This window comes from Protomyctophum bolini, assembly GCF_963924005.1.
Source record: "Protomyctophum bolini genome assembly, contig: SCAFFOLD_272, whole genome shotgun sequence".
Taxonomy (NCBI): Eukaryota; Metazoa; Chordata; class Actinopteri; order Myctophiformes; family Myctophidae; genus Protomyctophum; species Protomyctophum bolini.
Window position 1 is genome coordinate 73260 of NW_027666090.1, and position 16741 is coordinate 90000.

Here is a 16741-nt window from a genome sequence, read left to right on the forward strand (position 1 = left end):
ACAAAAGAAAGGTAATGACTTGTCAGTCACAATATAAAAGTTTATTACAAAATAAAAGTTTAAAAGTATACAAAATATACATAGTTCACCATTGTCCCTCATTTATACTGTATGTACACTGTACAGGTTTGCATTGCTATATGCAATTAAAACATCCAGTAAACTGCTATGCTTTAATTTGTTTTATATATGATGTCATGAGTGTACTGTACTCAATGTCTGAACCCATGACCTGTCACTAATAAGGGGAAGTGAAGCTTCCAACTTAAGTGCTGTTGAACTGAAAAGTGAAAATTGTAATCTAGTAAACAACCAGTCATGTTTCTATGAAGCAACAATGTAATCCTATAAATCAAAAGATCTGCCATCAGTATTCAAATTTGCAAATCTGTGGGTCGCCTGCTGCTTGGGATACTTGCCATGGATGTTTCGCAGTTGGAAGAGGGTGGTCTTGGGCTATGCCTTGATTCTGAGCTAGAATTATCCCGTGGCTCTGGGGAGGAGGGCTCACTTGGATGTTTGGCAGCTGATTTGGACTGGGTGCGACCAGCAGGGTATCCACTGGCTTTTATGCACCCATACGAATCTGTGTCAGAGCTCTTGCCCTCCAATACTGTGGAGCAGTTGGAAGAGCCGTGTCCCCTCCATGGTCTCCTCACCGCACATACCGGCAGTGTAGGACAAGAGGCATAAGATGCATCTTTTGGCGGTTTTGGTGAGTCTAGGCTCCCTCTGTCATCCACCTTGTTACCCTCCTCGCTGCGCAGGGCAAGGTGTACGAAGTCTTCTGCCTCCAACTGCTTGGGAGGGCTCTTTGAGTCACAAGGAGGTGAGCGGGGCTCACTACTACTAGTGTTGTTGGAGTTGCAGTTGCGCTCCATGGGACTGTGAGCTGCATCCATAGCATCATCTAAGACCTGTTGAGGATTGATAAGATTTGGGTACACATTCACTTCATGCGCCCTCTCCATCAAGAGGTTGTAGCCACTGGGTGCGGAGGCAATCGTTGCCTTCCGGGATGCACCGATGCCCAGTTGCACCACAGATTCTTTTTTGGACTTGTTGGCATAGTAGTCGTCAAGCTCATCTCTTTCCTCTTTTAGGTGGGGGTAGTAGTCCATGATGCCCTTTTTAATCTTCTTGTAGCCCAGGTGTATGATCTCCAAGATGTTTAGGAAGAGGGAAACTCCAGCGATGCACTGCATGAACACCATGAAAACACTTTTTTCCGTGGGCCTGGAGATGTAGCAGTCCACCGCATTGGGACAGGGCTCCCGCTCACACTTGAAGAGCGGGTAGAGTTGGAAGCCATAGAGGAAGTACTGGCCCGTCATAAATGCCACTTCCACGGCAGAGCGTGTGATGATGTGAGCCACATAGGTCCTCAGCAGGGAGCCCCTTAGGGGAGCTTTGTTCAGTTTAGCCTGGTCAACCTGCTTAATTTCCCGCTCAATCCTCCTCCTCGCCTCAGCCAGCTCAACGTGCACCAGCTCCAGCTCTCGCCGCAGTAGTACCTTCTTCTTCTGCCGCGCCTTCTCCATGGCCCGGAGCCGGTACAGTGCATGGCCCATATAAACCAGTGAGGGAGAGGACACAAAGATGACCTGCAGCACCCAGTACCGGATGAGCGAGATGGGGAAAGCCAGGTCATAGCACACATTGCGGCACCCAGGCTGCTCTGTGTTACAGATGAAGTCGTCCTGCTCATCATTCCACACGTCCTCTGCGGCCACCCCCAGGACCAGCATGCGGAAGATGAAGAGTATTGTTAACCATATTTTACCCACCATGGTGGAGTGGATGTGCACCTCCTCTAATATCCCCCCGAGGAAGTTCCAGTCACCCATCTTCACGCGGCCATTGTTGTGGCTGGAAGAAAGGAAAAGAAAGATTATTAATGTGATATTAAGAAACAGATTGTTTCCATAATCCTGAGTTGTCTCAAGCACATGGCTAAAACATGCAAGCATATTTTGTATGTTGAAAAAAGGAAGTACAAAGTAACAGTAGCTGGTAAGTTAAGTAATAAACAACACAAAATGTAAAATCCATAAATATGAAGCTTTTGTGTAAATATGGAATTTATCCAACTTACCTCTCATTAGGAACAATAAAACATTAGTTATAGGACACTTAATGTAAATGTTCTCTGCGTCCTGAGCATGATGTTTGTAATTAAAGTATGAAAGCAAAGGTCACAGCCATAGTTTAAATCCAGTGATGACCAGTGGTTCCCCATGAACACCTCATCACTGCCGCTGCTTTGCCCTAATAAAACCATTGCCCTGGCAGGCAACATTATAAATAATGACATATCAATCAATTAAGTAGTCATTTACCTTGCAGCAGCGTGGATGGACTGCCGGTGATTCAAATCCCCTTTGGTCATACAGCCGTGACGTGATCACCAAAATGTTCCAAAATCGTTGCCGCCCTCCAACTTTTGTCCCTGCACATCACCTGAACCTCAATGACCCGCCTCTCTCCACTGTTGCCAGAAACAGAATGGGGACAACTGAGCAGTAGAGGGAAGAGTGCCAACACTACACTGACAAGAGAAAGTCAATACCCGCAGCTCCATCAATACATTTAAATCATGGCCTCATGGTAATTAGGTTTTAATGTGGATTTCCACCTCTAGCATGCACGGCACACGTCGGCACAGTCAAAGTCCTGTATGCTTATAGTGTAGGATTTTCCAACTAACAGGAATATCAGACGAAATGCTAGCCTTGACATAACTACACTGAATTGCATTGCACTAATCCAGTGGGCCACCAGAGTGTGTGCATTCTTTTTTTACTTTGTCTAACCTACAAGATAAAGATGCAAAGTTGCTGATAGTGAGTTACCTCTTTTAATGTATACAGATGTGGGGGATTGAAAACGGATACCATGATTCGAATCTCGTATTCTTAGAATCTCCCCATCACTGATGCCATGATAGCCACTCATCCCACAGGCCTTTTGTGATCAATAGTTTTCTACTCTTGTGTGGCAATCAATGAGTCATGCCCGATTTCATACTCTGCTGCTCCACTGTAGACAACATTTTATCCCATTTACAAGAGATAAATCCCTGTTGCTTGCCAGTTTGCTTGCGAACTGCTTGTTGGCATCTACAGAATCAGAATACAGATGCCACCATATCTTCAGTACATGTCATGGTATTAAAGCCTGGTGATAGTTGATTAAATAAAGCCTGTGTATTTATGTCAGACAGCCAGAGCTAGAAGTTGGCAACCCTTCTATTGTCTGGGAGCAAGAGGAAAATGTATTATTGTGTCCCTTTAGTTGTTGGTGTATCATGTGCCAAGTACATTTGCACATATCTGAAATTCATCTTCTGCATTTCCCAATCCCCACCTCAATTAGGAGCGGCGGGCTACTATTTTTAACAGCGCCTGGAGAGGGACACTGCGACACGTGCATTATACACATGAGTATAATGCTAGCAGTCTATGAATAGCCTAGATTATATATTACATTAGAGATATAGAGCGTGACGAATCACAGCAAAGTGTAATATTGGTTGGCAGAGGGGGGGGGGGGGGGCTGGGGGTTTATAGGGTTCAAGCTGCACTGCCATTTTAGTCTCTGGGTCACAAGTCTCCTTATCAGGTTTTTCAACTGTTACAAATTTACTTTAAAAACAACAATTGTTTCCTGTGGAGAACTTTTGGGATTGGTAATCAGCCGATCGCTCCTGTACATTTGGAAAGGGTTCCCCAGGACTCAGGAGGAATTGGATAATGTTGCTTTGGAAAGGGATTTGGAGGTCTCTGCTGAAACTGTTGCCCCGTGACCCGACTCAAGATAAGCTGTTGATTGATGGACGATGGATGAATAATGCAACTCTATGCCCGGGATACAAATAACTATCCCCCATTCGATTCTGTTTGTGTTGGGGGTGGAAGTTATTCTTTGGCCTACTGGGAGTATGGATGCAAAGTTTCATGCCTATCAGTCCAGTGTTGTCCAAGATTAGCTGTACAGACAAACACAATGCATAATATTTTATGTTGTGTGGAAATACTCATTACACATAGCAGTTTTAATTAATGCAAATAATTTGCACAAAATAAACACACCCAGGGCCTGATTCATTAAAATGAAATACGCCACCGTTACACTGTGGTGGAAACAGATATCGTATTTATCCGTCCGATCAAGCTACGTTGAGATGACGTGTTATTCAGAGAGCGGTGTGTACCACAGGTGCGCTGGCGTATCGCAGGTGTATGTCATACTGAATGCAGTGGGTGCAAAGTGATCGGAAAAGCACCCGACAACCTCATTTGCATTGATCCACGCCCCATATCGCACCATAAAAGGCTTCAAGCATGACTCAGCAGACAGCAGTTTGGTCTGTCAAAAAAAGAAAAAAGGCTTTGCAGCCGCAGCGGCTTCACAGCCGCGGTCAATGCATGAATATAGCCCGCACTCTATTAATATGTCCACAACGGTGCGTGCTCCGCTGCTGAAACAATATAATTATAATTTATTTAATTAAGTTCGGGACCAAGGCGGGTGCTGCACTCATACCTTTGCACTTTGCAGTCAGAGGTAAAACATAGGCTATCCTATCCGATATTTAAAATATCGGATATATGTCAATGCAAAAGTCGTCTTTTGAGAGAGAGAGAGAGAGAGAGAGAGAGAGAGAGAGAGAGAGAGAGAGAGGAGAGAGGGAGGGGGGCATGGCTTGCGCGATAAAGAACAGTAGGCTACAAGCCTATACATTCATAAGTGAATAATTGGGATCCTCTTGTCTGAAGAATTTAGGAAATTATAATCCAGTGAGTTTAGCCAGTGAGTTAAACTATTCTGTGTGTGGCATCCATGCATGTGATCAATATCAATACATGATTATAAAGTCTGTCCTTCATATTTGCAAGCACGGGAGCAGCGCATGTGGAGCTGCGGAGCGGACCGTTGCCCCGTCGGCTAGAATGCTGTCGGAAAAAAGGCCGCCTCCCAGGCTAATGTGGTCTTCTATTTTTTATACAGGGCTATATAGCCCATTCATTTTCCAATGTGAATCGGATCGGCAGCACGCTGCTGTCTGCCCACCCCACACACACACACACACACACACACACACACACACACACACACACACACTGCACACACACACACACACACACACACACACACACACACACACACACCGACCGACAGTCAACTGACTCAAGGAGCTCCGTAACAAAACAATTTCAATAGGTCTGCCGCCTACTGCAGGCATTACTACACTAAACAATGTTGGATTCGTAGTGCAGAATGCAGATAAGCCTATGTGTTCTTATTATAATTGTGAGTTTGTTTTTTAACATGCACGAGAGCCGATCTACAAGCTCACAACCGTTGCACTGCGAGTAGAAAGCTGTCAAGTGAGAAGCGCAATCGCGCATGCTATAGTAATATCCTAATGAATAAATAAAAAGGTGTCGGGCTTGCAGGGGCAGTTTCTGTATGGGGAAATGCATGCATTTAGGCATACAAGTGCACTCAGCTTTTATTATATAGGCTATCATTTATTTTGTGCTGATCGACCAATATGTCTATATGTCACATGCCTACATATTTTATCTGAGATTTGGGAACAATTTATTGATTCAGCATGAAGACTATAGCCTTCTGAATAAATCTCACGTGTATGCTTCCGCAAATGTCTCCCGTCTGGGCCGTCTCCGCCACCTAAAGACGTCCCGTGGGAATTGACGGAGTTTCCGACCAACGTACGTGAGCGTCAAGTTCACGGCCATTTCCATGAATTCCAAATTAATGTGGGAAATCCACGTAAATGCCTTTCCGCTAGCTTCACGTCATGTTATCACCGTAAACGCCGTTGTGAATCAGGCCCCCAGTGTGTATACATGTACTTTATACCCTGTTTCCTTGGATCATGACAACTTCCCATACGCCATGCCTGTATGGCCAAACAAGATTTTAACTGCCATTAAAAAAATTATTCCAACAACAATATTTGCCTATTTTACCAAAAATGCCCCAAATCGTCAAAGCAGTGGCTGATCTACCCCAAATTGGGAGGGCTCTAAACAACACAGAGACAAAGGCTATTTCAACTACACCCCAACGTGCATGCTACAAATGTCACAGTTTGTTGCAGAACCAAGTTTTCCCCACCACATTGGGTACAAATTATCTTGTGAAACACATGACAATGAACACCAAACAGGGTTTTAATATTCCATGTGCCTGTAAATGGCTTCAATAGTTTGTGGTTGTGACTAGGGCACTAGGGCTATATTGATGCATTCATTTTGGAAATGACAGAATGTCCCACATACTGTTCAGGGTGGTGGCAGTAGGGGCACAATCAATGCCGTTAACATTGCACCATGTCATGCGAGGCTGGTGCCCTGCCCCTACTCTGAGGCTATACGTCATTACTATACCCTCCACTCATGGTGTCATTACTGTGCAATTCCATTCAGCTTACAAGTCTTTTTTTTGGTCAATGGATGTTAATATCTGAAGTTGCAATTCCATTCAGCTTACAAGTCTTTTTTTTGGTCAATGGATGTTAATATCTGAAGTTGTCCCTTATTTGTTGCCCTACCTTTAGGGGACAAATGAAATGACTTAGCCAGCCTTGTCAGGGAATGCTAGCATTAGTTAATGCCAGATAAATATATAAAATACAATAATAAATATATTCAAATATATTAATTGATAAATAGCAACGGCGTTTGCAGGGTTAGCTCAAATAATAACATGAAATGAGATTTTACAAAATATTTCAAACTTTTAGTAGGAACGCTGTCTCAGATCAGAACATTCAAAATTGATAATGAAAAATACTCTTTTCACCACTGGAACATGAGTCATACAATTTAACTTACACACTTGAAAAAAAAAATCATACCCTGTACTCCTTTGGTTGTTGGTCGCAACAAATGTATAAGAAGTGCATATCTAGTCTAACATATAATGGCATTATACTTCTCAACCTATACCTACTAAATCTAGACTAGTTAACACTAGACCGTCTACATATAGTAGAAACCTATGATAATGATAAAACATGTAAAAAATGTCTTATCAAAATATGAGGTAGGCTTCTACTAACTGGGGTCGCAACTGGGCATTTCCTCTTATTTAGCTGAAAATCCAAATATTTTGTACAGTATAATTATATACATGTACCACCCAAATATAAATGCATAAAATAGCTAACACATATACCAAAACCAAAAGGTAACAAATGGTATCTGTACCAAAAAGGTTTAAAAATGTAATTTCTGTACTGAATTTACAGACATAACCTTAACAGAAAATCATTGAAATGTTACATGAATTGACACAATGTATTCTTTAACTGTCTGTCTGCTCAACAACAGAATACAGATAATTGAAAAGACACACAGACTACTGCAGTGAAGGGTATGCAAAGGGTATACAAAGGCACTGTAGCTATCCACTTCTTCTGTGGGTATTGTGTATGCTCAAAACGTTTTAGTGTTAATAACAAAAAGTACATCTTCATTATAATTTTCTGAACCTTTAAAACTGTTCATTTACAATGATGGCACAGGCCACTTTTAAATAATTGTGGCAAAATTACAGTATACGCCGCTCTCCACTACATCAGGGATGTGACCAATGAACAATAACAAGACATTCAGCCGAGGCCTGATAACGGTCAGATTCTCACAAAAGGATCTGGATCCGTGTCCTTTTTCCCTGAGGATGTGTAGTTTTTCCTTCAAAATTAATAAAATCCTATATTTACTTAAAAAGTGAGGAGGCTGCTATGGGTTTTAATCATCAAAATGTATTTGTTATATGATATTACTTTTGGGGAAAACTATGGTAGTTTAAAAGAGCAACAATTGGGAACCACTCAGAAGAATATATGTCATATCAAATAATGAGGTAGGCTTCGATTAAGTTATTATGTTGGGGGGGAAAACCATGACTAGCTGGAACTTCTCTATTAACTAACTGATAATCCAACAATTTTGAAAACCACCTAAATATGGATACAGTAGAAGCCTATATGGATATAGTCAAATACCCTTAAACATAGACCAATACTACAAAGTAACAAAAACATCTACTGTATGCCAAAAAGGTGTAAAATATAATATAAATGTGATTTATGTATTGAATTCTTACTCATAAAAGCACCTTTAGATTGCAGTGCCCCTCATGAACCTGAGGACTTCCGCTTTTAGTAAGGTAAAAAAACAAGTATTGTTCCAAAATCCCTGAAAAGTAACTTTTTAGTGTCATTTAAAAAAGGGTAAGGTGTTAAGACAAGTTCTCTATGTGGGGTCCAGGAACCCTCAGGGTTCCTTGGGGGAGCTCCAAATGGACCCATACAGGTCTGTAACTGAAATGGTACCATTTGTACACTCTCACACGTATGGGGTCCCTAGAAATTAAACATTTAGAAAAAGGTAGACGATACTTTATGCCGCTGGGGAAAGGAAAATGTTGAACAGCACAGCAAAGAGGAGGAAGACCCCATAACCCACAATGCAGAGCCAGAAGCGTGGGTCCTTGAGGAGTTTCTTGTTGTAAGCACTGAAAAAGACGTAGCCAATGGTCATTCCAGCCACCCCTCCTCCGATATGGGCCACAAAGGACACCTAAATGGGAAGGTTAAAGGGCGTGGTCAGCTACAGAACGGAGAATTGCCTCATGTATACCTTGACACTAGGATTGCCAAGTATGCTTATTATTTCCCGCAACTTTTGGTTAGTTTTTTCCAAAGTAGCAGGGTTTTTTTTCTTCTCCGAGTCGCGGGTTGCGTTGTTTTGGGCTTGTTTAAAAAAAAAATGCCATGTTTTGAAAATTGAACAAGCTAACATTTCTTTGATATATACTAGTTTTTGGGGAGTGTGAATCACATTAAGTGACATAATCAGTCTGGTGTATGTGTGTAGTAGTATAATAAATGACCAAAACATTCATTATTATAGACATATATAGTATTTATAATGATAAATGCATCAAATCTTTTTTATTAGGATTATATGGCCATATTATTTAGCTTGTTTTGGCTTGTTTTTCAAAGGGAGATTTGGCTTTTTTCTCTCAAAAGCGTTGGCTTGTTTTTGGAGGCGGGTTGGCTTATTTCTCTCAAAAGAGTTGGCAACACTGCTTGACACAGATGGTGGGAAAGGTTTAGTTTTGTCTTTTTGAAAACTGAAATAGTATAAATTAGGCTTCAGTGTTTCCGTTTCAAATTTGCTGCCCACCATTATTAACCAATTAAACCCCAGCATATGTATTCTGGGAATGTTTTTGCAGAAAATAGCAGAGCTATATAAACTCGTGTCGCAACTCACGTTGTGATTTTGTAGATCAGCTATTTTCAGCTAACATATTTAAAGACATTCAGCCAAGTATAGCATTTAAACTGTAACAGATCACCTTTAGGAAACCTGGGACTACAGATTGTACGCACAGAGCCTATTTGGTCATAAGTGACCTCACCCTTTAATTTTCAGCATACGGACCACAGACCTGTAATTTCTAGAATCTGCCTTATATGGTTACTCAACAATGACAGACTCATGCAAGCGTTAGTGAGAACCATTTAAAATGAACTAGCAAAACAAAGCTGAGCGACAGTAAAAACAGAGAAGACGACCTTTAGACCATTATTGGTCTTTATTGGAAGCAGATGGCTGTGAGGATCTACAGTAGTTGGTGACAAACAATAAAGCAGGGTGTGTTTCAGTGTGACAGCAAATTTAGATTTGATATTATTAGACAGTCTTTTGAATAAAATGTATTTACTGGTAGTTATAGTCATCTGAAATGTTTTAGTTACAGTCTAGTTTTAGTCGACTAAATATCATGTGATTTTAGTTACCGGTAACTAAATCTACAGTTGATTTTGTCGACACACATGTATTTTGGCAGGCCTTGATGGCGTCGTAATGGCTGATTTTACACTGAGCTCGTAGATCTGCTATTTTCAGAGCACAACACCCGAGCGAAACCAAACATAAGATAACTTGTTTTTTTGTTTTGTTCTACTGGATCTCTTCCCTCCCTAACATTTTAGTCTAGTTTTTATTTGTAAATAAATTGTAAATATATTCAGTCTTAGTTTTAGTAACACTTTTCGTCATAGTTTTAGTCGACGAAATCAACTGTGCTTAGCCTCCAAACGTTACAACATGTATTCCATAATACCAGTCTTCTTGGTCTGATTCTAATGAAATTCACTGCATAGTCCTTTAGGACCAAATTACTTCTTGTAACAAGTAAGCATAATAGTACTCCCCATAAAGCCAGTTGTCTGTCAAAAAGGACTCATTATTATGTTCTTTATTATCCCATAGTTTTCCATAGAGAGATTTGAATCATGCCGGAAGCATTAATCTTACCCCAAAAAAAAACAAAATGACCAGACTGTCTTTGTCTTGGTGGATGTCAACCATGTGGTCTCCCTGTGGTTTTCATTGGTCGATGTCAACCATGTGGTCTCCCTGTGGTTTTCATTGGTTGACACTGACCTTGCGGTTGACAAAAGATTAATGTTGTTTTTTGGGGAAAGATGAAGGCTCTGACATGATTAAAATAGCTATATATAGGAAAAATATGGAATAATAAAGAACACCAAGAGTCCTATTCAACGACAGTGTCTTTCGGGAGAGTATTACTGTATATGCTTAACTGTTACGGTCCTAAAGGGGCTGTGCAGTGAATTTGGGCTTGATCTGACAGAGACTGACATGGAATACCTTTAATGAGGCTATGTATGTGTGTGGTGATGACATACTTAATCCAGACGACAGGCTTGTGTTTAAATTGTACAAGAAGGCTGCATGATACAACCTAATGGAGAGCTACTTTTCTGCAGCTGTAACCACATTGAAAACAGGGTTTATCTTAGGGCGGGGTTGGCTGGAATTCTCCATAAGGTCTTCACCATGTGTAAACAGGTCTAGGAAAGCCTTTGTTATGTTGAAAATAAATTGTGTGTCGGGGGAAGGGAGCTCTCCAAGCCCATTGCTTTCCTACCTTCATTCCAACGTCTTCACTAAGAAATCTTCTGTAGATGGCGAAGCCAACATCTGTCCCAACTAGAGAGGAAGGAAACACCATTTTCTTTTGATTATTTATCATTCACATTCATATTGATTGAAACCTTTATTTATTCTCGAAAGAGCAATTGAGGTTCTCCCTCATTTTCAATGCTGACGAGATTACATTTCATACATTATATAAAACAATTTAAAGACATGCAGTTTATATACACATTATTGATACAAGCCACACTATTGATCATAGTAATAAAAGTTTAAGCTTAATGGGACGGCAAAGTAAAGTTGAGGGAAACTTACCAATTGCCAATATCGCCACGATACGAAATACTCCCAGAAGAGGCATCATCTCTCGGAAGTTCTGTGGAATGAACACAACAGAAATAATAACATATAAATTACATTTTGTATGCCACATTCCTTTTTTAAAGTTAAGGCATGTGTATCTAATATCATTATAACGCATTTAAAACTATATGCCTACAACGGGCATGTAAATCCATTTTGACCATTCAGTGACCGCCCACAGAATCGGCAATCGTATCAACATGTTTAAAATGTCTTAAGTTTTGAAAGACCATGGGATAAGACCGGTTCATTTTACATGTAAATTAGCTAATTTATATGGAGATCGATACATGTTTTTAACAAACTAATTGTATGCAAACTCACCACGATAGCATTCATGAAGTAGCCTCCAATCAGAGCATACACCCCACCCGAGGCCCCCACCAAGGCACTCGTTGGATCAAATATGGAGCTAGCCAGGGAGCCTAAAAGGAACAAAAACAAAAATAATCAGCTTTTCAAGCAGTGGCATTTCTGAGCCCCATAGCTTACTCTATTACAAACAGGAAAATCAGCTTGAAGTTTGGCAAATATCTTAGTGCATACCGTATGTAAAATAACCCTCACATGACTGACCAGTGTTTCACAGGAATTTGACGGATGATTATTGACAAATAGAGTCTTTGAGACAGCAGTGAAGGTGGTCAGAGCTAGACTGTTCTGTTTCTCCTCCAATGTACAGTACAGTCTGATCGTGCAAACACACAACTCATAAATCAGTTTGTACCTATTTTCACAACCCGACTCACTGTCATTAAAAGACAGTATTTTCAATGGAAAAATAGAGAAAATGGAAGAGATGTAAGTCAGTCCTGACCTTGACAAATAAATATAATAATTTGTGAATTAAATGTAGGCTATCATTGTAAGTATAAGTATAAAATCTACCGACAGCTAACTCATGGTGTGTGTGTGTGTGTGTGTGTGTGTGTGTGTGTGTGTGTGTGTGTGTGTGTGTGTGTGTGTGCGCGTGCAGGTGAGAGATAAAATGAGTGGGTTATACAACTTGGCATTCTGTTCTTATTTAGGAAAAGCAGCCTGTATGTTGCTCTGTGAAGGAAAATGCTTCAATACGAAAGCTTCAGTGACTGCCGTCTGCTCTGTCATCAGGCCATTTTGCTGATACTTTGTATTCTTTGCATAGTAAATGTATACAATTTATTACTAACAGAAGCAGCTGTCAATTTAAACAGCATTGTAACACTTTACACTAGACTGACGATGTTGTCACGCCTCTGATACAGCAAAGCGAGCATGTCATGTAAAAGCAGTAAAGCGCATTATAAAAGTTTATGATCTCTGCATAAAAGTGTTTTTTTAGAAGTAGAAATCACCTGCCAGGACCCCTGCCATGTAGACCATACCCACTTCAAAGCCTTTATGGACTAGTTCAAGAGGGATGCCCAGTAACAGCTGCATCACTAGATTTCCCAGAATGTGTTCCACACTAAAAAGAAAACATGGAAACATAGAGAGAAAATCATATTAGGACATGGATGTGAAACATAAAAGCAAGTACAATTGTTAAAAATTCAAATATTCTTGTATTCAGCTCAATGTCAGATGCTTACCCAGCGTGGACAAACATGTAAGAGACGAATCGCCAGGCCTCCTGCCTCTTGTCAGCTCTGTAGGTTAAGGGGCTGTTCCAGATGCCCTCATCCAGAGTCACCCACTGCTTCTGTGGCTTCCATGCTGCATAGTAGATAAACACTGCCAGCTGTAGGGAGAACACACTCCAGGTTATTCATAAATATGATTATGATTATGAGTTGGTCTGTGTAAGATGATGATGATGCACACTGATAGTTTATCTACTCAGCTCAAAATACTGTGAATATTCTCTAGTGTTTGCATATAAACATCCAGCCAGTAGCAGAGCAGTCACTTTAACACATTCTATTTGTCCATCAGCAAACAAGCCTGCCCAACTGCCATCCATTCATTATTCACTCCAAAGGGTGCCATGTTAAGAGGAATTAAGGGCTGGTAATTGCTCTTGAAAAACATACATTTAAAATGCACATATCTTGAAAAGGGTACAGTTAATAACAGTTAATAATAATAACAAAACATGAGTAGGAGCACATGCATCTCGTATCATTGATATCAAGGGTACAAGCATACGTTCCGAAATACAGTCCGACACCCCAAACCTAACCAAGCAAGCAGACGCAATGCATGTCAGACCAACGTATGTTGGGAGCAACGGGTGATTTGCGCATGTCAGAATGTTGGTGTGTCGGATAAGCATGCCTACTCCGATATCGGTCTATGTCTATGAAGTAGTTGATGGCCATGGTATATCAGTATGTACTTAGTTATGTTCGTGAGGTTCTGTTTGTGCTATCCTGAAAGAGCATCTCTGAGGCCTAAAAAGGCCTTAAATGTAAGCCATAACTAATGTGGTCACAAGCCCAAACCACTATTTTTATTGAAACCATGCCCGCTTTTGGGGATTACACTAAAATAATTCAGACATTGATTCACACCCGTGTGAAGTAAGTGGTGCAACTCCGTGTGGGGGTGGGGGTGGTGGAAGTTCCAGACCCACAGTAACGCATCCAGGGTGCCGCCCCGATTCCGACGAGCCGCCCCGTGTCCGAAACGGTTGAGAAATGACAGAGTTATCGTGTGGGGGTCCCTCTACTGTACTGTACTGTCACTGTACTATACTGGCACACCCGAAATCACCATATATACAGTTAATATGTGCATGTGTGTTTGTGTGTGTGTGTGTGTTAGGTTACGTTGACAGAAAAAGACTCGCTCACCATATAGAATCTAGAAGTAAAAACGTAATAAAATATTTTTTTTATTTTATGCTCATAAAGTGCTCTGTGCTCAAAGTGCAATTAAAAAGCAAACGTTTCGTTTGCTTTTTATTAAGTCTCAGTCTTTATTAAGTCTCAGTCTAAGGAGTTTTTACTTCTAGTTTATATACGGTGAGCGAGTCTTTTTCTGTCAAAGTTTCCCTTATGTTTTTGAGACCACCGCTACCGTAGTCAAGTTTGGAAAAAAAGGACAAAGAAAGGCAGTTTTCTCAGTGCTTCTGTCCTGTGTTAGGTTACACACATGTGGTGAAAAACAACCATGCTGTTTTCATGCTCAGACGCACCCAGCCAGCTACCCAGGCAGGCAGCCACCCACCCACACACATAGTCACTTAAGGAAATGGTTGCACCACTTCAAAACAGGACTACACTTTGTGCCAAGACCAAAACATATTTCTACCAGGCCCTGACAAACAAGCCTATCACATGTTTTGCTGCCCTAAATACAATCAAAGAAAATCAATAATGTCAGTACTATGGTGACCGTGTCAAGAAAAATGTAGGCTGCACGTGCTGTAGAATTAGAACACAGAATCAATAATGGCTGCCTGGCACAGTGCCCAACTGCCCATGTGTGTGCCACATATTCATGGCCAGGGAGTAAAGTCAGGTCAGGGAGTTTTTTGTCCATTGTTCAGTGTCTTATTGTTTAAAATTCCCCAGCCATTTTAAGTATCACTATTACCATGTTATAATACAACAGGTCATGAAAGTGGCAGGAAGAGTAAACACATGCTATCCATAGCCAAAATTGACAACTATTTGGCTGGTGTGAATTTCCCATTCTGCTTATGAGGAAGCATTGACCATATTAAGTTGTCTCTTACGACTCCGAGACTTACATCATATGTAAGAGGTCAATTATTGTTTTGTGTAAAAGTAAAATGGCTCCCTTGTGAATACACACTTACACATTTAAGCCCAGTGTTCATTTACACTTTACAGTATCGGTTTGTAATTCTGAGTGTACAAATTGCCTTATGGGTTCATTTGGTTCCATTTGTACCTTCTCAGGTAAATTAACCTTTTCACTTTGCCTGGTCAATTTCCCATGCATCTCTCAAAGCCTTACCTCTGCAATGCTGATTAAAATGATGAAGATCGGAGGTGGGCAGCAGTTGGCACGCTCCAGGTAGGTGTTGCGGACATCTTCTGGAAGCATCCATCTCGACACAGAATGCTGGAACCTCGCACAGCATCCCAGCTTCCCATCTACCTGGTCTCCTCCTTTCTTCAATTGTTTCTCATCCCTCTCCACAGGAAAATGTTCCTGCTCTTCAATGTCGAGCTCCTGCATCACTTTTACTGGCCTTCAAACAGAGGAGACTCTCCATTACATACAAACACTCTTGCATAATGGGCACCTAGAAATTATTCCTAGTTATTTGCAATAGCAATCAAACACAGGTAAATTGGTTTTAAATTTTCACACATTTGGACCATCCAGCCATTGATTTATACAATATGATTTGTGAGTCAGGCCAAACATATTATTATTATTATTATTAAAATAAATGTTTGCTGTTCTACTTATACTGGCTGCAAACGCAAACCCACAGAGCACCAGGGCTGTGGATAGTTTTGATTCCCATGATGCAAGTGTGCTATACTAATGGATCTCAGTGTGAGGCCCATGAAACCTATGGCTGTACTCCTCCAGTCCAAGGTCCAAGCCTTGGATCAAGACTATCATAGTATGTACTTTATCGATTCTGACACTTCAGATACGAAAGTAAAAGTCAGACCAAGGTCCAAGCCTTGGATCAAGACTATCATAGTATGTACTTTATCGATTCTGACACTTCAGATACGAAAGTAAAAGTCAGACTCTATGATAGTCTGTGATAGTCTTGAATGATCCAGTCCAGTCTCAACATTTTTGATGGTCTTGGTGGCGAGTCCATTCTTTCTTTTTGGTCATCTCTTCAGATGCTATTTAGGTTTTGGTTCATTTTCTTGGATGAATTAGCCTATCTATCCTACTTTAACTTCTTAATACTTACTTGAATAATCAGACTTGCTTTAAGATGGATAGAACGCATTACAATCGGCCAAAACCCAAAGGCCTGTAGGCCTACTATAGTTAAAGTGATAAGTTAAAGTGAAGTCTTAATTATGTAGCTTTGACTAAGTACAAAAGTGTGAAATGATGTTGTGATAGTGATACCACCTCAGACACTGTAGCAGCAATATAAACAAGCGGCGTCGCTGCGACTAGCTACAAAGTAAATAAACAAAGCTGACCAAGTGCATTATTAATGTATAATACAGTGAATAAGTATGAATAATGATGGTAAAACCTTGAGTTTATCCGTTATCAGGAAATTATAAAAAATAAAAATCCCCATCAGCGTTGGAGAAAATAGCCTAACGTTGTAAAGTCAAATGTACATAATAGTTCACGACTCACCTAATAACCTGTTTTGACGGATGTCCGCGGGCTTCCAACGCATACAATCACAAGTTCTTTTCAAAAATAACTATTTTAAGAGGCCAGAAGATAGCAGATTTTTGACCACAGTTCAACTA

General features: G+C 40.7%; 2 protein-coding genes across 2 annotated transcripts; both read right to left on the reverse strand.

The window, feature by feature from the left end:
- Positions 1-374: 374 nt before the first annotated feature.
- On the reverse strand, positions 375-2389 carry LOC308312073 (gap junction alpha-9 protein-like; the record flags this gene model as incomplete). Its single annotated transcript, XM_080794476.1, has 2 exons — positions 375-1869; positions 2340-2389. 2 exons carry the CDS (start codon positions 2387-2389, stop codon positions 375-377), a joined length of 1545 nt encoding a protein of 514 aa, XP_080650602.1.
- Positions 2390-6821: 4432 nt separating this feature from the next.
- Positions 6822-16741, reverse strand: LOC308312075 (rhomboid-related protein 2-like). Its single transcript, XM_080794478.1, has 8 exons — positions 16623-16741; positions 15285-15522; positions 12950-13098; positions 12713-12825; positions 11703-11803; positions 11331-11391; positions 11008-11069; positions 6822-8618 (listed from the first exon to the last, which is right to left on the reverse strand). Exons 2-8 carry the CDS (start codon positions 15507-15509, stop codon positions 8439-8441), a joined length of 891 nt encoding a protein of 296 aa, XP_080650604.1. The 5' UTR covers positions 15510-15522; positions 16623-16741; the 3' UTR covers positions 6822-8438.

Bases quoted from the DNA above. Each gene is read 5' to 3' on its own strand.
- LOC308312075 (XM_080794478.1), bottom strand. From the start codon at position 15,509: ATGCAGGAGCTCGACATTGAAGAGCAGGAACATTTTCCTGTGGAGAGG. The intron at 11,392-11,702 runs GTGAGTTTGCAT...TTCATTCCACAG, and splicing joins ACTTCATGAATGCTATCGTG to AACTTCCGAGAGATGATGCC. The intron at 11,070-11,330 runs GTAAGTTTCCCT...CTTCCTCTCTAG, and splicing joins CGTGGCGATATTGGCAATTG to TTGGGACAGATGTTGGCTTC.